Source organism: Onychomys torridus, chromosome 18 (assembly GCF_903995425.1).
Source record: "Onychomys torridus chromosome 18, mOncTor1.1, whole genome shotgun sequence".
In the NCBI taxonomy this organism is placed as follows: Eukaryota; Metazoa; Chordata; class Mammalia; order Rodentia; family Cricetidae; genus Onychomys; species Onychomys torridus.
This window is the reverse complement of record NC_050460.1, coordinates 38819584-38840816: the sequence shown is the minus strand read 5'-3', so window position 1 is coordinate 38840816 and position 21233 is coordinate 38819584. Positions and strand designations below refer to the sequence as shown.

Sequence of the window (21233 nt, the reverse complement as noted above, 5' to 3'; positions counted from 1 at the left end):
AGGTTGCATCACACCAGAGAAGACCAAGAGTCTAGTATTTGCTTAGTTTGCAAGGCTGGTGCCTCAGCAGTCCATGTCTGATGCCAAAACCTTGGAAGATTCCTGGAGAGCCATTGGTCCTCAGCCCAGTGAAGGCAGAAAATGTTGGTTCTAATAGCTGAGAAAGAATCAGCAGCAGCAACAAAGTAAATTAATTTGGTAGCAAGAGGCAAGGCCAACTGAGCAAAAGGCAAGTGATTTTTCTCTTTTCCATGGTCTCTTTACCTAGACTGCTACCTGAAGGTGCTACCCAAGTTTGGGGGGGGGGGGAGGCTTCCCGCGTCAGTCAAGGGTAATCAAGACAATTCCTCAGTTGCCACTCTGCTCAGGTGATCCAAACGTGTGGGAAGTTGGCATTTAAAAGCAGCCATCACAGCAAGTTCATTCTTTGCTAGTGGAATCTACATTGTGTATGTGCAGGTAGTTAGGACAGGGACATGTCCTCCCTGTGCAGGTGAGGGCTCTGACATGGAGCAGAGGAAGGACCCAAAGGGAACATCTGAGGGGCTAGTTGTCAGAATCTGGGAAGGCCAGAGATGGAGGAAGAAAGGATTGATGGCCCTTTGTAAAGAGAATATTCGGTGTTGTGTGATCCCTAGGCCAGAAAAGTGGTGGCAGAGAGAGTCTCATTATAGAGGATTCTTCCGGCAGCCTGTCAGGAGTATGGGACGGGGCATTCTGGGGTTCACCTCTGTGGTAAGAATGCTCCTGCATAGTCTGGGGCATTTGAACACTTGGTCTCCAGTTGGAATTGTGTTTGGGGAAATTAGGGGGTGTAACCTGTTAGAAGAAGTATGTCACTGGAAAATCATGTTCCACTTGTACTTTGCTTTCTCTGCTTGGTGCTTATAGTACAGGACTTAAGCTCTTGGCATAGCATGATAAAATGCTTACCTCTTCCCTACCATGATGGAACTCTTATCCTTCTGGAACTGTCATCCCAAATAAACCCTTGTTCTATAAGTTGCCTTGGTCTTCGGTGATCTTGCCAGACTTTGCTGTGCTGAGGGTAGGGATGGGGCTTTTACCAACCAGCTGTCCTAGAATCCTGCACAGTAGCACTTGGGGATGGTCAGAGCGAGCTGCCTCGGCATCTTCCTGCTTTCCATCAGAGAGACCCCTTTGTGTTGAGACATGGATTGTTTGAGGACGGGATGTGCAAGTGTGATGGAAGAAATCGGAAGGTACTCCGGGTTAGGGAGGCTGCCTGCTGCAGTGGTAGTTACATTACAGCACGGATTTTGGAGGGACAGTCAAACCATAGCAGTATAGCAGTAGGACTTCATGACGTAAGCCTGGGTGGTGTGAGCCTCTGATAAGGGTTTTGTAACTGGGGTTCAGGACCTATCACAGGGGCTGGTTAGGGGTTGGGAGCTACAGGGCAAGGCTGGGGCCACAGGTCGGCCTGATAAATCTTGCTGTGCCTGAGGCTCACGGCTTTCAGTCACCATTGTCATGGGGACTGGTTTCCATCCTGGGTGATCTCTTAGCACATACACATAAGACCTGGTCTGTGAGGATGGAGAAGCTGCAGTTAGAGTGTGGGCAGCCCCTTCAGTGAGGTTCCTGTTGCCTGACCCTTAGCACCTCATCTCTGTCTGCAGTGGGAAGTGGAAAATTGGAGCTTCCCTTTTGAATTGGAAGGATGAAAACCAGCATCTTCTCATTTGAACTTTTTGGCTAGTTAGACGAAGTTCACTGTTGCTCTTATCACAAGGATGATGGATGTTCTCATCCGCTGGGGGAGAGGATTTTAACTAGGCCACCTCAGAGCCCATCCAGGGTTAGTCACATGTTTACCCCAGCCATAGTTTTTGCCTTGTTGGGATTTTGAAGGTTTGCAAGGCCCATCTTCCCCAGGAGCAGGATGTTTCATTGGGGGAGCAGCCTCAAGTCACTGGGTGGTGAGGATCTCCTCAGAACTGTACCCTGTACACTCCTGTGTCTAAAGACAGTCTGTCCCTGTGAATCGGCTGCTTCTGCTGAGGGAAATGCTACAGGTGGGCTGGTTGGAACACACCTCATCCCTGCTTCTGTTTGAAGGCTGGAATTGATGTGTGAACATCTGTGAGTTAAAGGGAATGAGGAACTGAACTCTGCTCTGATTCAGGATGTTTGACCACTTAACTACCATTACATTGTATTGTGGCCTTTGTGGGTTGGGAGTTCACAAGGGGGATGAGTCCTTCATGTTTTCTAGTATCTGAGACTTTGGTTAGAGTTAAATTAGCCACTGGGAAGACTCATCAGCACATGGCTTCGTGGCTAGCCCAGGAGCAGCACACTCAGCACTGGCTGTCAGTGTGTCCACAATACTCCCCATCCAGCTTTCTTCCACAGTGACTCAGGGCCACCCGGCTGACTGTGCCCACCTTCAGAAGTCACCTCTGATCTCCTAGTGGTCAAAGCAGCACAAAAGCCCGTGGAGTTTAGAGAGGGACACAGAGCCACCCACCCTTGCGACAAGTATCGCAGATGCAATCTTGGAGTCCCTGTGGTGGTGTGAATGAGAGTGGCCCCCATAGGCTCCCATGTTTGAAGACTTCGTCCCCAGCTGGTGGACCTGTTTGGGGAGGATTAGGAGGTGTGGCCTTGTTGGAGGAGGTGTGTCACTGGGGGTGAGCTTGGAGGTTTCAGAAGCCCATGCCATGCTGTCTTGCTCACCCTCTCTGCTTGTGGATCAGGATGTAACTCATCTACTGCTCCAGCACCATGCTTGGTACCATGCTCCCCACCATGATGATAATGGATTAAACCCTTGAAACTAAGCCAGCCTCCAGTTCAATGCTGTCTTTATAAGAGTTGTGCGAAAGTTTTTAGATGGATGCCGTCTAGGTGTTGGTAGCTTACACCAGTAATCTCACCACTCAGAAGAGTTTGAGCTAGGAGGATTGCCACAGGTTCCCATCAGCCTGCTCTACAGAGTAAGACCCCGTTTTAAAAAGCCAGTCAAGCGGAGCAGAGTGTGATGGTGCACACCTTTAATCCCAGGACTTGGGAGGCAGAGACAGGTGGATCCCCGAGTCTGGGGCCAACCGGGTCTACTTAATAAGGCCAGTCATGTCTGCATAATGAGGCTGAATGGAAAAACAGACAATACCAGAAATCTTAGAAAGACTCTACTTAGTTTGCCTCTCTTTTAATTTCTCCCATTTCTTGCTTCCCACTGGTGACCTAGATTAGGCCCCTCCCACGCCCACCCCCCAATAGTTTCCTCCTCTCCTTGAGAGGGTGTTTTTTCTGTGTCAGCTACATTCCCCTTCTTGACAATGAGATTTCTTGTGTGGGATGCTTTGCATACTGATCCTAGTCAGATCTAATGGCAACAAGAAGATGCCTAGGCCCATTGCATCCCGACTTCAAGGTCTTCCCAAGCTCACACAGTGCCCCGCCCTGTCAGCAAAGACATTTGTCCACATTGTGTGTGAATTCCCCACACCTAACAGGAAAGAAGACAGAGAGGAATGTGGGCAGAATGTCAGGACTGAGCACTGACAGCAAAAGTGTCTATGAAATAGCCCTCTGCATGGTAATTTAAAGTGATTTTGCATAGTCTAGTAGGTTCCCTGTCCCTTATTCAAAAAACGGGGGCTAGATGTGTTTCAGATTTTCAGAGATTTTTTATTATTTTATTTTTTAAAAATAATTTATTTTGTGTGCATTGGTGTAAGGGTGTCAGATCCCCAGGAACTAAAGTTATAAACAGTTGTGAGCTACCATATGGCTGCTGGGAATTGAACCTGGGTCCTCTGGAAGATCAGCCGTGCTCTTAACTGACGAGCCATCTCTTCAGCCCCTCCAGAGATATTTTTTAAAAAAGAGCATTTGCATGTCCTTGAGTTGTCTTGAGAAGGGAGCTGACCCTAAGCACAAAGTCCATTCGTTTCTTGTACTTGCAGCCTAAAGATAATTTCACACAATATTCTAAGAAATTTTGAGCATGAAACAATTTCATGGTATGGAATTTCCTGATTGTAGTAGCTCTAAGACTCAGAATCAGCTTTAGGCACATTTCAGAAACCAAATTTAGGGATTCTCAACATTTTTATGTGTTTAGATATCTGTGATAAGATGTCACTGTTGGGTCGGGACTAATTCTGCGGAGTTAACTACAGGTAACTGGGCTCAGACACCTGGTAGATAACCTGCTGGTCAGGTGCCGGTAACCAGACGGGGAGAGGACTGGCAAGTGCCTGCTGTAGAAGGGGGTGGGTAAGTGGTGCAGTGAACGGCAGCCACCACCTCCCGCCCCAGTCGGCTGCTCTGGGCTCTGACTGTATCGACATGCATAGGGAGAGCTTGGACTGAACCCCAGCTTCTTTAAGGTGTGCAATTCTTTGACTTTTTTTTCCTTAGGAATGAATCTTTCTTAAACAGAATATTGAGGACAAAATGTTTTTCAAAGCACATCCTTGAGTTTCCAAATGCCAGAACTGCAGGAGTACATAGGAATCTTATTTTTATAGTCTTGATTTTCCTGAAAACAGTATATGTTTTACTGTCTTTGTGAATTGTTTTTTTTTTCCAGTGAACTTTAAAAAGCATATAAAAATTAAAATCTGATCAGTTGGAATCCCTGAATATTACAGATTTAAATACTGATTTTTTTCCTTTTCCTTTCTCTTGCAGCTGTTTGGGGCAACTTTGTTAACATGAGGTAATTGTTTTTAATTGCTTGGGCATTGTGGTTGGGTTTTATAGAGTCAGCTGTAACTCAGTTGGCTCATGAGTTAATTGAGTATTTTTGATGAGCTGCTATGCTGTTCACATAGCTGGGTGTTTCATTTCTCCTATGGGTGTTCTCAAGGGATGCAGCTGATTTCAGAGTTTGTCCCAGTGAAGTTCAGATGGAGAAGATGGCCGCTGTGTTTCCTGTCTCCATGCCGCTCCTCCTGTAGATGCACACAGTTGACACTCGCCTTCACTACTCATGTGTGAAGTGCATTCTGGGTGGCTGGAGTGGGAACATAGAGCCTTGGTGTACAGCTCTTCCACAAGGAAGATGTCTTAGAAATCAGGGTTACCTTCCTGCCTGAGGGAGTCAGCTACAGCTTGAGCCTTCCCTGTCTCCAAAATGCTTGGGTCCAGAAGCATTTAGATTTTAAAGGGTTTTTGTTTGTTTTCTTTTACATTTTTGGAATATTTTTGCATGTAGAATGAAACTGTGTGGGATAGGACCCTTGTTTAAACACGGAATTCACTTGTATTTCTTATACTATACATAGCCCGAAGGTGACTTTAATAGATACTTTTGGTGACCCTGTGTTTTAACCCTCACCTGTCCCTTGAGGTCAGCTGTGGAATTTGCTTGTTGGTACTCACCTTGTTTCAGATTTCAGGGTATTTGGGGTTTTAGATGTTTGGATTTTCAGGTTAGGGTTGTTTAGTCAGTACTAGATGTGGTTGTCTAGACCTCCTTCCTGACTGGAGTGGGACCCTCTAGTTTGAGTGGGAATGTTTTGTTTTGGGGGGGGGGGACAGAGTATTACCGTGTAGCACAGGCTACCTTTGAATCCTCCTGCCTCAGCCTTCCGAGTCCTAGAATTATAGCCATTCATTACCAAACTGGCTTTCTAAATTGTGTGCCAAGTCTAAAAACAAAACTTAAGAAATCAGCTGCAGAGTAAGAAGCATTCCTTTTACAAGTGGATTTGCTACAGTAGTTCAGTTGTCTGTATAAAGAGATTTTTGCTCCACTCTGTTATCTCCTGGTATCAGGACGCGGAAGACCAGCGCTGCTGTTCCTGATGGGGAAGCTGAGCACAAGAAACAAGCTGGCTTCCCCACCCCCAGCAGCCTCCCCTTGTGGAATTGGTTGTGCGAGGCTGGTGGGGCTGTGGATCTGATCCCCACTGCCAGTGTGTGTTCCCTAACAAAGGCAGCTGTGTGTGGATAGGTGGGGTGCTCAGGTCTCCTTTAAAGGTACTCTGTTTTCACTTGGAGTAACTCCATTTTGTGTTAAATCCCTGAGAAAGCCCAATAGACAAACACAGACTCCTATAGACATGCTACATCCTGCATCTTAAAATTTCTTGTTGGGTGTAACATGGAAGTACGATTATTTAGTTTAATTGAAACAATCTGTTGGGGGAAAAAAATCCCACTTGTTCATAGACCTGAGGAGATTCCCCTCACACTGTCCTATTTTCCTCTCCTCTGCCCCCTGCTGGGGAGAGCTGGAAGTGCGATCAGTGCTTGAGCGAGCGGGGCAGAGGGTCCATAAGTAGGATTTGCTTTGGGGTGACTGGTTCAGAAACAAATCTTGAAGACAACGAAGTCTTTCAACCGATCTCAGTTCTGCAGCTTTCTGCTCAACAGGTCTATCCAGGAAAACGGTGAACTAAAGTTGGAAAGCAAGATTGAAGAGGTTAGTCTCCCTCCCTTCCGCCTTGCTCCTGTTACCTTCCGCGTGTCTGTCCATCTCCCCTTCCTGGGGGAGGGGGGCTTCATGGCAGCGTGATGCTGTTCAGTGCTTCTGCAGCTGAAGCGCCATCGTCTTCCGGATGGGGACTTTCTGCTGGTCAGTCTATAGACCGTTTGCCCTGTTAAAATCGGTTTTGCTTTATGTGTGACCCTCCTGTGCTAAGCTAGGGCAAAAGAACAGAAGGCCTGTTTGCTCTAAAACTGATTCTTGTTCTTGTTCCAGATTGTTGAACCATTAAGAGAGAAAATCAGAGATTTGGAAAAAAGGTATGCACATTTGTTTGTTTGTTTGTTTTGGCTTTAAGAAAATGTCTTAGATGGGGGACAGGAAATAACAGTGTTTAGAATGTTCATCTCAGTTGAGTTCATTATGTAAGAAATTACATATGAACTTAGAGAATATAAAAACTTAAGGCATTCTCAAGAAGCTGGGTGTTTAAAGTTGGAATGCAGCCATGCTTGTTTAGAGACAGTCTGTCTGTGATGTGCAGACTCCTGGAGCCCACTGTATCCTTGCTGGCCTCGAGCTCACAGCCCTCCCGCCTAGTCCTCCAAATGAATGCTGGAATTATAAGCCAGTACTACCACACGGGGTCCTGGATGGTGGTGTTCTAAAACCCTTTGTCGGTAAGGACTATTTCCTGTGAAAGCCATAGAGGTCCTTTAAGAAAACTTTGTTTCTTTGTTTGCAATTTGTTTGAAGTTAATTTTGCTGAAGCCTTAACAAGGGATCCTAAACTTGGGGGAAAAAAAATCCTTCTAAAATCAGGACTGGAGAGATACTTCTGTGGATAAAGCGTTTAGCCTGTAAGACCGAAGGCTGGAGTTAGGAACCCCAAATCCCACAGGAAAGTCCTATAGATGTGCAGTTCTTGCAGTGCCATGGGACTGTTGATTCTCCTGCCCAGTCCTTTTTTTTTTTTTTAGACTACCCCTCGTCCCGTCCCGTCCCCCCCCCCCCCCCCCCCGTGATCGCCCCTTCCCCTCTCCCCCACACCTTCTTGTCCCCGCCCCACCCCCTCTCACTTTTTTCCTGTTTTTCTTTTTGGTAATGCATAGTTAGTGATGCCTACTGCCATGTTGACTGACCTTGTGCAGGTAACCATAGCTGCCCTGGGTTCATGGGGACAGTGGCCATGTCATGTCCCCAAACAGTATTTCCCGGCATTCCTTTCTGCCCTTTGGCCCTTTGCTTCTTTCTACCACTTCTGCAGTGTGGATGAGCCTTGGGGTAGGGACGTGGGTTGACACTTAAGGCTGAGCACTAATAATCACTTGTTCTCAGGACTCTGACAAGTTAGGAGTCTGTGCATTAACTACTGCCAACTGTTAACAAAGGTGACTGACCAAGGTTAAGATAAGCGCTAAGCTAAGGATATATGTACATCAGTGTGTCCAGTAGTTTGACGTTATGTCTATATGGTAAACCAACAGTTTTATGTGCCTGTCTGAGGTCTGGGACCTCCCCAGTGACGGCCTTTTGACCAGGTTTATAGTACCAGGCTTGAGCTCCTTCCTGTGCCTCAGTCCAATCCGGAAGCAGTTGGCTCTCCTGTAACCTTTATACCACTATGGCATTAGTGGGTACATCTTGCTGGTGGTTGGTACTGTAGCATTCTGGCTCTCCCGGTTGACTTTCCTCCCCAGTGGCTGGCACAGTACCATTTGGCTCTGTAAAAGCTAGCCAGCAAGGGAGAAGTTCTCAGGCCAGTTCTAGCCTTATTCCTCAGTGCTCAGTAACCAAAGTGCCCTATATCTTCAGTGTCAGTCTTGGCACCTGGTTATGGTGCAGTGGTGATAGCTTGCATTATTTTGGGTACTATGGAGCCTTCCTCATCGATAGCACATAGGCACCGAGATTTTAATTAAATAATCTGTGTCTTCTAGGTGCACGATTGTCCACCCATGCAGGGCGCCTGTATCAGATAGTGGTGACTATGATAAAACACCTTTACCACGACAACTTAGAAAAGGAAGGGTATATTTGAGCTTATGGTTCCAGAGGGATGAGTCCGTGGTGGCAAGAAGTTGCAGGCACGGTGGCAGGAGCAGAAGCTGAGAGCTTTACATCTTAACCTCAAGCAGGAAGCGGAAAGAGAAAGTGAACTAGAAAGGGTGTGAGTCTCTTAACTCTCAAAGCTTTTCTCTAGTGACACACCTCCTCCAGGAGGCCACACCTCCTTAACCACAAACAGCACCAACAACTAGAAACGAGAATTCAGATGCCCGGGACATGTGGGGCGTTTCTCATTCAAATCATCACGTTCTGCTCCCTGGCCTCTGTAGTGCAAAGTGCATTTTATCTAACTTCAAAGGTCCCTGTAGTCTTTTATAGTTCCAACACCGTGTACAAGGCCAGTCTCTTCTGAGATGCCATGCAGTACCTTAATTGCGACCTCCTGTAAAGTAAAAAAGTGAGTTACAGACTCCTAACATACAATGGCACAGAAGCCACATTACCATTTTAAAATGGAGGGATGAGGGCACAGTGAGCATATACTGGAGTAAGCAAAACTCAAACTCCATGTTCTGTAGCTCCAGGTCTGATATTTGGGACTTAATTTTAAAGGGCTTAGATGGCTCTGCGCCCCCAACTCTGACACTTCTCTTGAGTGGGTTCAGATTTTTGTATGCCAGTCTCCTTGGCAGATAGCACTTGGCTCTGGCATATCTAATGTCTCGTGGTCCCCGACACAACCCAGGTTTTGCTTTTGCAGCTTCACACAGTGACTTCTCAGGGCCTTTACATTGGGACTCCCCTGAGACATGTTGCCTGGGCTCGGAGGCTCCCTGAAACTGCAGGAGATGATTCTACAACCCCTTCACTCTTTCAGTCTTGATGCCTCTAAAGATAGCACCATACAGACAACACTGTCAAGTTTGGGATGGCCCCTGGCCCCTGCTCTGGAACCACATTAGCAGCAGCTTTTGATTGCAGTTGCCCTTCAGGAGCAGAAAACACTTTATGCTTTTTTTTCCTCTGCTAAGTTGGAAGCTTAGAGATCTCACCCTTCCCATTGCTCCAGTTCAGATCAAGCCTTTCCTTTAAGGCGTTCATCTCCTTACAGTTGCAGCCTCTGTTCCACCCAGCTTTGGCTGTACTGTTTTCAGCTTTTCAGCAGTGTCCCTGTTCTCTGCAGTTCGTCTTCTTTTCTGCCCCAGTTGCCTTTTTGTTTTTTGTAGACCCACATAAGCGTGATTGCTAATGACCATGCCACAGGATCTATATTGGGCTCTCTTGACATCTCCTCTGCCAAAGAAGTGAGCAAGTTCTTAGGACAAGGGCAGAAAGCTGTAACATTTTTGGCCACAACATCACAACAACAGTCTTTAATCCAGGTGTTAGTATTCTCCTTCTTTGAAGGCTCCTGACCTGGGCCTCCATAGTCTGCATGGCTTTCTCCGCACTACAGTCTTCCAAGTGCCTAGTTCATGGCCTTGGGTTGATTTTGTTTGTTTGTTTGTTTGTTTGTTTGTTTTTTGTATAGGGTAAGTTAAGGATCCAGTTTCATTTTCTGCATGTAGATATCCACCTTTCCAAGTTCTGTTTGTTGAAGATGCTCTCTTTCCTCTAGTGTGCTTTTTTGGGGGGGCATCTTTGTTAGAAATCAGGTGGCTATACACTTGTGGCCTTGTGTCAGGGTCCTGAATTCTATCCAGTTCTGTTCCATTGGTCTACGTATCTGTTCTTGCACAAGTATCATGTTATTTTTATTTTATTTTATTTTATTTTCACTGGGGCTCTATAGAGTAACCTGAAATCAGTATGGTAATACCCCAGGAGTACTCTTTTCAGTCAGGATTCCTTTGGCTGTCTGGGACTTTGCTTCCATGTGAATTTTAAGAGCCCCGCCCCCATTCTGTGAAGAATATCATTAGACTTTTGATAGTGCATGGAATCTATAGATTGCTTTTGGTAGAATAGCTGTGTTCACAGCATTAATCATGCAAATCCATATACATGGGAGGTCTTTCCATCTTCCACTGGCTTTCTCAGTTTCTTCAGTGTCTTTTCCATCATGGTTTTCCTACATCCCTGATTAGGTTATTCCACGGTTTTGGCCTTTTTTTTTAAAAGCTACTGCGAATGTGGTTGTTTCCCTGATTTTCTCGGTATATAGGAATGCTACTGAGTTTTTGATTGTTAATTTTGTATCCTGCCTCTGCTTGAAAGTGTTTATTGTTTCTGAGTGTTTTCTGGTGGAGTGTTTAGGGTTTCTTATCTTACAGTCATATCATCTGTCAGTAAAGATAATTTTACATCTTCTTCCCTGCTTGTTTCCCTTTCCCTGTTTCTCTTGTCTTACTGCTCTAAGACTTCCAATACTATATAGAATAAGAGTGGAGGAAGTGGGCACCCCTGCTCTGGATTGAGTGGAATGCTTTGGGTTTCCCCGTTTACTGAGCTAGCTGTATGTTTGTATGCTTATCATGTTCAATGCTTATGATATTGAGATGTGTTCCTTCTATTCCGAGTTTTCCTCAGGACTTTTAACACAAAGGGATGTGTTAAAGGCTCTTTTTTATTTTCCATCTATGACCATGAGATCTTTGTTCTTGAGTCCATTTATTCAATTTACATAATACATTACAATTTACATTCGCATTGACTTGTGTATGGAACCATCCCTACATCTCTGGAATAAGCCTGACTTGACCATGGTACACAATCTTTTTGATGTGTTCTTGAGTTTATGTTTTATCATACGGAGTTGTTGTCTTGCCTTCCTTCCAAGAAGAGAGTAGGCAGACAGACAGTAAGGGGCCAGCACACAGGAGAATTTTATTTTGCAGGTGGGAGTACCAGTTTAAAAGAAAAGTAGAAACTGAAGCTGTGGGTGGCAGCAGGATCCCCCAGCAACCATCACAGCTTTACCTCTTTGTGGATCTGGTCTGGAAACACCAACCAGGAGGCTTCCGAAGAGTGTCACAGCTCTGCCCTTGCAGGTGCCTCAGCGAGCTGAGAACTGTGCTGAGAAGTCAGTCTGCAGAGGGGGAGAATGGCATAGGCAGTGACCTTAGAGGATAAGAATAGTGGGTCTGCTCTGAGGCATGCCCAGTTGCCTGCCCGCAGCAATAGTGGTGGATCTTGCAGTGGTCTGCCTCCAGTGGGCCTCAAAACCTGGGCTGGCCTTCTTAGAGGAGCACTCTCACACTGAAGTCTTCAGTTGTATTCCAAAAGCTCCAGGGCAACAACTGGCTAAAAGTCAGACTGTTGAAAAGTCTGTACTGGCCACAGCTTTATATAGGTTCAAGTGTGTGTATGCAAATGAGGTATAGAATAAGGACCAATCAGGAGAGAGCTTGTCAGCCTGGGAAATGAAAACAAAGCAGGCCAAAACAAGGAGGATTTTTGATCTGGTTCCTCTATTGATGTTACTGTGCAAGTACGGAAAGAAGGGCATAGCCACTTGGTACTTAGAGCCTTGACTGCCAACCTGTGTAGCTGGGGCCTCTTCAGCCCCATCACCAGCACTTGAGAAGCAGAAACGGGATACCTTCTGACAAGCTGGCTGGCTATACTCAGTAGATTCAGTGAGCTGTGGGTTCAGTGAGATACCCTGTCTCAGTAAACAATGGAAAGCCATTGGAGACACACAGCATCAGCTTTGGCCCTCTACACCTACTCACATATGTGCGTGTGTGCGCGCACACACACACACACACACACACAAACACACACACAAATACACACATAATCCTTCTAAATTCATCTTGATTTCTATAAACTATGACCGTCTAAATACATGTCCATATAAACATTTTTGTTTCTTTCCTCCAGTTAAGTATAGTATCTCCATAAAACATTGGAAGAAAAATGTAGGTGTGTTGAGTTTTTCCTTATCCAAACTGTGTGAATTCCTAAATTCTCAGTGCACATAGATTGAGGCTAATCCTTCCCTGTTTGTACTTGTGCAGGGTGGTCTCATAGAAAGTTTCAGAACAAGAGAGTCATCTGGAGGGCATAAAATAAAGTGCTGTGTGGAGCCTGTGATCTGTCTGCTCAGTCATTCATCTGCCCTTGCCACAAAGTTGCTCAGATTGTCAGAACTTAGTTCTGGTCAAGTGGCTGGGAGGGAAGAATTGAACCACAGAGGCTTCCACGTGGATCAGACTCCAGCAAATGTCGTCCTTATCACTTTGATTTGGATCTCCTCTGAATGCACAAGTCTGTCCTACAAGCAATTTCTCTTTATCACTTGCAATTCTAAGTCAGTCACATACATCTCTGTGGTTGATATAGTGTGCACCCCAATAAACTTATCTGAGGGTCAGAGACAGAACAGCCACCATATTAAACAGAGGTTAGGCAGTGGTAGCACATGCCTTTAATACTAGCATTCCAGAGACAGAGATCCATCTCCTATCCACCCAGATCTCTGTGAGTTCAAAGCCACACTGGAAAAAGCCAGGCATGGTGACATATGCCTTTAATCCCAGGAAGTGGTGGCAGGAAGCAGAAAGGTATATAAGGCATGAGGACCAGGAACTAGAAGCTTTTGCCTTTTTTAAGCTTTTAGCTTTTAGCAGCAGTTCGGCTGAGATCCATTGGATGAGGATTCAGAGGCTTTCAGTCTGAGGAAACAGGATCAGCTAAGGAAGTGGCAAGGTGAGGTTGGATGTGGCTTGTTCTGTTTCTCTGATTTTTCAGCGTTCACTCCAATACCTGGCTCCAGGTTTGTTTTTATTAATAAGACCTTTTAAGATTCATGCTAGACATCTCAGGCACCAGGACTTATTCCTTCTGTGTTAGGTGACAATTTTGTGGCAAGAGTAACAGTTGAGGGCCTAGAGAGATGGCTCAGTGCTTAAGGTCATGTGCTACTTTTGAAGAGGACCCAGGGTCAGTTTCCAGCACCGAGTTTGAACTGCATACAACCACTTATAACTCCAGTTCCAAGGGATCCAGTGCCCTCTTCTGGATACTATGGAGAAACGCACCCTAATAAACATATGTCTACACACGTACTAATTTTGTATAAAAAATAAAGTACATCATAAAAAGTACTGACTGAATCTTCAGAAATTTAAAAAAGAAAAACTAATACAAAGGTTTTCTTTCCTGGGATGTTTTAGTTATTTGTGTTAGCATTCTGTAAGCCCCTTATCAAGTCCAGAGCAAGGAGGAGGAGATGGGGAGTCACTTCTCTTTGATTTAAAGATGTTTCAGTGACTAATGGGCATAGGAATGGAGAAGAACCCCATAAGCACGTTCACTGATTTTCCTCTCCTCTCCAACCCTCCATGAAGGAAAGGTCATTGTCAATAAGTTCCCTGAAGAACACAGAGCGGAACGAAGCAGAGCAGAGTAAGTGCAGAGTAAGGCCCTGTCCTCAGCCAATGCATACAACGCTATTTGTGGTTGAAAAACTTCTTACCTCAATTTGTGCAGAAATTCTATTGCTGTTTATATTTTCGTTGGCTACAAGCCAGAAACCCTTTCTCCAACAAGACTGCATGATTTAGGATTTGTTTGTTATTGTTTTTGAGACAGGGTTTCTCTGTATTGTTTTGGTGTCCATCCTTGATCTCTCTCTGTAGACCAGGCTGGCTTTGAACTCACAGAGATTTGCCTGGCTCTGCCTCCTGAATGCTGGGATTAAAGACGTGTGCCACCGCCGCCCAGCAATTTAGGATATTTTAATATTTTAATCAAGGTTTTTAACAAATAAATTGCTCATGGGAAGAAACAACCCATTATAGGTTTTCAGTTCTTTAAACAGACTCACTGGTTAACTTACAGAAAATTCAGCTAGGCAGGCAGCTTCCCCGAGGCAACGGTTTGCAAACAGAATCCCTCAGAAGTCAGCGTGGTGTGACTCCCATTGACACCTTTGTGATATTCTTTGTGTTTTTAAACTAGAGGAGATTTGGGAGCATTTCCTCGAATGCAGTTTTGTCAATCTGAGACAGCTGCCTTAAGAAAGAGGCAGGGCTCGGCATTTGCCCTCTGGGTCTCCATATTGATTTCTTGCTAAAACAGCCAGGCTTTTCTTGGTGAGTGAGGCCTGGGGGAAGAGCTGGAGTGCTTCCTTTCCTGAGAACAGCTCAGGTGTGACGAAGGAGGCTTTGGGCTGGAATTCACTGGACCCTGGTTTCACTTTCTCAGCTGAAGCATCTTCTTGACAAGATAGGAATGTTTCTGGAAATAATGTGCTTTTTGTTTTGTTTTTTATGTGCTTGCTACTTTGTACAAAGTGGTCTACAAAGGAACAAGGTGATTAACAATTATGTATAGGGAAATACCCGAGGACAGTGTTCTGCACAAGCCTGAGCAGGAGTTTTAAGTGGCCTTCTTATTATAGCCGCTTCTGCCCCTCCCCCGTTCTCTCCCCACATAGCTCCCATCCTCTCCCCTCCTCTGTGCAGACAGTCTCGTACTGTAGCTCATGTTGTCCTGAGCCTGCACATTGGGTCCCGTTTGTTAATACTGATTTTACAGTCATTCTTGGTGTTTGGTGTGATTCTAGTACCTTCCACTGAAAAGTAAATCCTCAGATCTTCCTTACATAAGGTGACATATCCTGTGCACTTAAATCGTCTCTGATGATTTGCTTTGGTCAATGAGCATGCCGTGACAAGGGGAAAGTACCCACTTAACTCCACACACTGGATGCATTTCTCATCTACAGTTGGTGGAACTCAGAAAGCCTGTTGCATGTGTTGCTTTAATTCATCTCCGTTTCTCTCAGTGTTCTTTGAATCTACTGAGTGATGATGATGATGATGATGTGATTTTCCTTTATTGTGGTGTGGGGTTTGGAACCCAGGGCCTCTGTGTGCACAGAAAGCACTCTGCTCCTAAGCTGCATTCTTAACCCAGTGGTGACCTAGTTGAGTCCTAGTGAGGTGCTTCCTGGTCTTTTGAGTGCCCTAAAAACCTAAGGCTGAAGTCTAGAATGACTTTAAATAATTGATGAAGTGATAACTGGGTCCTGGTTGTCTTCTGGTGAGGTGCTATGTGCTACTTTGGTAGCAGGGATGCACACCATCTGCTTTAGTTCTAAAATATGCTCCCTGAGAAAACTACTTACTATTTTCTTCCTGGGATAAAACACACCAAGTTTGCTTTCAGGGGGCTATAGTTGGCCTTCCATGTCCTCAGGTTCCACCTCACTTTCAGCCAACTATAGTTGGAAAATATTTGGGCAGACATTGCCTCAGTAGTGAGCATGAGCTGAAGTTTTGGTTACTCCCCAAACTACAGCATAGTGACTGGGTTGGTGTCAGATGCCACATGAGAGGATTCAACGCATGCATTACTGTCTGGGGTCTGGACCAGGTTCCAATGAAAGGCTTTGAAGGCAGGGGACTTGTGAGTGCAGCACACAGTTGCAACAGGGGATGGCGGATACTGCAGACCAATCAGCTGGCTTTTTCTGGAGGCGAGGGAATGCCTGCAGCAGGCACACAGCGAGGAAGACCCTCTAAGGGGGGATTTTGAGCCCTTGGCCTTCTCCATGTCTAACTAGAGCAGGGTGTGTGGAGGTCGGGGCGGGGGGCGGGGGAGGTGGGGGTTCAGGTGCCTGAAAGCTAGTCTATCCTCCACAGTTGGGGGTTTTAATGGTCTCTGAGGGGCCTTCCTTCGCTAATTGGGGGTCGGTCAGCTTGAATCATGTCAGGGAGTTGACAGACCCACAGCTTTGAAGTCCCCCACGTTAAACTTGAACACACCAAATAAGTCTACTACTGCAGGAGGATCCTACTGGGAGGGATGGATGGCTGTTGGGGATGCGGATCCCACCAGGCCTTCAGGCCTTTGTCTCAGGTCATGAGTTTGAGGAAGAAGCCGGAAGTTTGACATCTTTGTTACCCATTTGTGACCCTTCCACATCTGCCTGTCTGGGATTGTTCTAATTCCTAGTCTCAAAAGCATCCTGGGGTGTGTGTGTGTGTGTGTGTGTGTGTGTGTGTGTGTGTGTGTTCTCTCTCTCTCTCTGTGTGTGTGTGTGTGTGTGTGTGTGTGTGTAAGTACTATTCCTTTGTGTAAGAGACTTGAGCATCCTCCCCTATTAGAATCTTCTGGTGTCTTAGAACTAACCCCCGAGAATGCTAAGGATGATGCTGCATCCAGAGCTAATAACTTAGATTGGTTTGTTCTGTGGCTGATGGATACGCTTGCTCCTGGGAATCGCTTGGCAGTCTTGTACGGTCCTCTCTGGACCTTGTCTCTCCCCTGTCCCTTTGTTTTTTCCCAGTGTGCACCTGCCTGCTCACTCCCCTGAGCCACAGAGAGAAACTCCTAGGTCAGCGCTGTAGTTGGCAGTACAGGGAGCTTGACTAAGATGTTAGCCGCCCTCAGGTTGATACTCAGCTCTCTTTGAAAACAACAACAAATTAGAGAGTCTTGAAGAGGAAGCCGCAGGGAGGGAGGGAACCACCACCATGTCCAGTGCTTTCTGCGTTTTTCCCGGCCTGGTAGAGGTCATGTCTCGGCTCTCTGTTGCTGCCAGCAGGTGGCTTCTGTCATCACTACCTCTCTGCCTGTAGTATGGGAAAAGAAAGTGACCTGGGACCCAACTGAGAAGTGGAGCGGTATGTCTGGACCAACTGACTTCTCTACACCAGCCCTCACATGCCTAAATGAAAGAGATAGTATAGCAGAGAATCACTGGGCAAGTAGGGCATCTTTCCAGCTTTTCCAGGTCTTCCAACATAGCCAGAGAGGCCTCTGTCTGCTCTCCGCAGCACGGAGAGCATTCCACATTTGCTGGCTCTAAGCAGCATATAGCAAAGAGAGTCTGTGACTGGGATGGCCACCATGGGCCCTGGGTGAAGCAGGAAGTGCTGCTGAGCTGCACACTGCTGCCTGGCAGCTTGCTTGGAGGCCACAGGGCTGAGAGCCCAGGCTTGCAGCCCACGCCTTCAATTGTACTTCTGTCTGCCCGTGTTTGCAGTGTGCAAGGGAGTGTGTCATTTTGAGAACATGAAAGCTCTTCCTTGGGAAATTCTGCAAAGGAAAGGCCTCTGCTCCACGCCATCCTGTTCTCAGGAACAGCCCCTGTATCATGAGTGTGGTGCTCCGTTCAGTTGTGTACCAGCTCTGTGCATGCTGGGGATGGGGAGGTTGCAGACAGCCTCACTCCTCGTCTGTTACGACAGTAACTGCAAAGCTGCACACAGATTCATCTAGGGCCCTGCCGGGGAGTCTGGCAGGAACTTCTGGAGCAGGAGAGAGAGTTTTATTCTGTGTCTTTGCTGTCTTGAGTATCAGTCTTCCCTATGGACCTGTGACTTCACATGGCTCTTGTGCTTTATCTGATGCAGTACCCCCACTGTGCTGCCTGTGTGTGTGTGTGTGTGTGTGTGTGTGTACACACTGAGGATTGAACCCAAGGTCCTTCCATGTCTTATCACTGTTACATCCTCAGCTCTTTTTACTACTGTTGTGGGGGGAAGGCAGAGTCTCACCATGTTGCTCAGGCTGGCCTGGAACTGTTGATCCTCCTGCCTCTGCCCCCCAGGCTGAGGATTAATGTATGTGGCTGGCACTCCCATGTCTAGTGCATTCTACGATCCTACCTGGCTGAGTACAGGAAGTGCTTCTCTGCTGCTGCTGCTGCTGCCAGCAGCTCCCTTAGCAGTAACTCAGCCTGAGTCTCCAGCTGGAGCCAAACAGACATTAAGGAATGTCTCAAACCGGAACTAGCCAATGTCCAGTCTGTTCCCCTCTGGAGGAGAAAGGAGCGAAGACAGCCATGCTCTGAGAGCAGATGGAAAAAAAAAACAACACCTCACCTGAGATGGTTTACTTCAGCAAAAAGATATGCATGTATATAGACTTTTAAACAACGCATTCTTTATCGGTACTGAAAAAGGTTTAGAGCTGTTTGTCGAAAAACCTGTAGGGCTGGCATACACCTCAGTGGAGTGCTGCTGTTTCCTGCATGGATTGTCAAGCCAGGCTTTGTCCACAGGGTTCTGAGAGTGCTCCCCTGTGCCATCTGTGCAGAGCCTGGGGAGTGACCCGGGAACCACATTGAACTGACTTTCCCTTTTAATCTCTTTGTATTATAGTTTCACCCAGAAATACCCACCAGTAAAGTTTTTATCAGAAAAGGACCGGAAAAGGATTTTGGTAAGTTTGCACACCAGATTCACATTTATATTATTAAGAAATTTGCTCTATGTTGAGATTTCTACACTATTAAATTCTACCTCCTCATTTGAGGTTTTATATTTTTATGTAAAAATAGAAATTTTGGGCATAAATATATATAATGTATATGTATATTTATATCCCATTTGATGTTTTATATTTCATTTGCATTGTTTTAATGGTATTACATACAGACAAGGAGCCTTGTACCATTAGCAGCTACTTTTCCTTTCTGGCTCCCAACACCCACTAAAGCTGCTTTCTATCCCCAGGGCTTTGCCCAGTTTTAGTGTCTAATGTGATGCACTGTGCCTTCTTATGTCTGGCTTCTTTGTCTTAGAGTAATGTTTCCAGTGTTATCCCACTACCTTCCTTTTCATGGGTGAACAGTGTTCTGTTTTATAGATATGTGCCGTATCTAGTTTGTCCATTTCTCAGTTGATGGACACGAGCAGTTTCTACTCTGAAGCTGCTGTGAATCATGTTGCTGTGAATGTAGGTGATGTTGTGTAGGTGTGTGACTTCTTTCTTTGTACAGATTTCCTTTCAGAGATAAAGGAAATCTACATTGAAAAGGCCAGAATTAAACTGTCTGTAGTCAGAGACAACATGTTTGTATTTATAATATAAAGAATCCTCCTAAATAGAATTGTTAGAACTAACCAAAGGGTTCTGAGCTGAAGGATACAGTCTATATGGAAAGCCTTGAAGCTCCACACATGCAGCTTTTAACCTTCTCTGGTTCTTGGACCTCAGTGATGACTACTCTAGGAGCTTCCCTGGCTAAGAGTCTCCTTGTTTAATATTAATGCAAGCTCTCCAGGAGAAAAATCATATCTTATTTTATGGGAGGCTACAAAGAGATTTTACTGTTGTGTGTGTGTGTGTGTGTGTGTTTTTTTTTAAAGCTACATCTTTTTTGAGGCACCATACACATAACATGTAATTCACGGTTGCAATTCGTTGGGTTGGTTTCTTTTGTAATCCCAGAATAGCACAACCCTCACCAAATCCAGTTTACCATAGTCATGATGCCCCAGAACCACCATATGGTAACCCTAGGCAACTGCTTACCTCTCTGTCTACATATGTCTACCGCTCAGCCTCATCATAACAGATAGAGTGACGCCACATTTGTTTGTCTGTGATGGCTCCTTTTACTTAGCATGTTTCTAAGTTCATCCATGATGAACTTGGACTATTCATGGGCTTATTGGCAATTTTTGTATCTTGGGATACTTTTTTTTAAAGGTGACATTTCCTTCCTATTACTGGATCATAATAGAGATTTTTGTATATTTTTGCAGGTTATTAACATTTTTGTTGTATGTTGTTTTCCCATTTTGTGAAAATCCTAACCATCAAAAAGAATCAGCATGCACTTGGAGAGATGGGAGAACTCTTTTTGCATGGCTGTGACTCAAGCTAATGCTTTGGAGAAGTCCAGCACCCTCCTTAGTAGGTCAGGTGACAGTGTGGTCACCCAACGGTAGTCCCTGCATCCCCTGACCACCAAAAGGAATTTTCCTCACAGTTGAGCAGAAATGGCAGGAACAGATAGATATTTTGCTGGTCAGTGTTTTAAAGGTAGCAGTAAATGCACTCACACACACACACACAAAATTGTAAGCAGCACTAAAGGCACACAGACTTGACAGGTAGCAATAACAGTATGCCTTTCTCAGCCAGCGGACCCACAATATGACGTTTGTTCAGGTAGCTGGACACAAGAGAAGAGAGAGGGCATCTTTCCTCCAGGCAGTTTCTGGCAAGTGTTTGTCTTCCCCAGATAAAGGAGCTGGGGCGTTAGCCAGCAAGTGGAAATTAGCGCACCAATAAAAAGACTTCTACTAAACTGTCATAATGAGATGCACATAAATGTGTGTGTGTACGTGTGTGTGTGTGTGTGTGTGTGTGTGTGCGTGTGTGTGTGTGTGTGTTCATATGTGCCTGCTTGCATATGTGTGTGTTTCTACAAATGGTTTGACTATTCTGGGTCCCTTTGAAATTCCTTAAAAATTTTAGCGTCAGCTTGTCAAATTTTCCCAGGTTCTGGTAGAGACTGTTAAATCTGTAGCTCACTTTGGACCATCTTGCTGTCTTCACATTAGGCTGTATTACTCTTGATAGGATCGTGGCTGTCTTTCTGCGGTTCTGGTCTTCTTCCGGGTGCCGGTAGCAGAGTCTGGTCTAGTCTTCATGTTGCCGTGTGTCCGACTGACCACAGATCTGAGAGTCTGCATTTGTGTTTGTGTTGCTGGAATTTCCACGGTGCAGAGTAAATAGTTTCTGATGAAGAGGAATGTCTTGGCCCGTGGTTCTGGAGACTGGGGTCCTGCCTCTGACTCCGTTAACATGTCACCCATTGACAGGAATAGAAGGCAGGGGAAGACAGAGGCTGAGCCTTTGCTTTTATAAGGACCCCACTCCCACAGTGATGGCCCTGATACGCCCAGGAGGGCAGACCCGTGATGAACTTAGGCTCCACCTCCCACCCCTGGTACCTCATGAAGTGGCTTTCTGACAAGGGGACTTTGATGGACTCAAAGCATAGGCACACTGGTAGGTAAATACCTATCATGGTCTTGCCAAGGCTTTCTTGCAGGTTTTCTTTCTCTTTATATCTTACTGCCACAAATGCACTTCGAATTTCTGGTTCTTCTGCCATCTG

The 21233-nt window shown here is 45.7% G+C and overlaps 1 protein-coding gene across 4 annotated transcripts in view; it reads left to right on the top strand.

The window, feature by feature from the left end:
• Uxs1 (UDP-glucuronate decarboxylase 1) overlaps nucleotides 1–21233 on the top strand; it is a 76649-nt gene that overhangs the window by 16569 nt on the left and 38847 nt on the right. For 3 of the 4 annotated variants that reach the window (XR_004943081.1, XM_036167537.1, XM_036167539.1), the window contains exons 2-5: nucleotides 4669–4696; nucleotides 6343–6406; nucleotides 6686–6729; nucleotides 18481–18541. Coding sequence is in view for 3 of the 4 variants with exons in the window: in XM_036167537.1 (XP_036023430.1) it covers nucleotides 4669–4696; nucleotides 6343–6406; nucleotides 6686–6729; nucleotides 18481–18541 (197 nt within the window). In the remaining variant the exon portion in view is untranslated. The remainder of the gene's footprint in view (nucleotides 1–4668; nucleotides 4697–6342; nucleotides 6407–6685; nucleotides 6730–18480; nucleotides 18542–21233) is intronic. The other variant, XM_036167538.1, reaches the window with a different exon arrangement.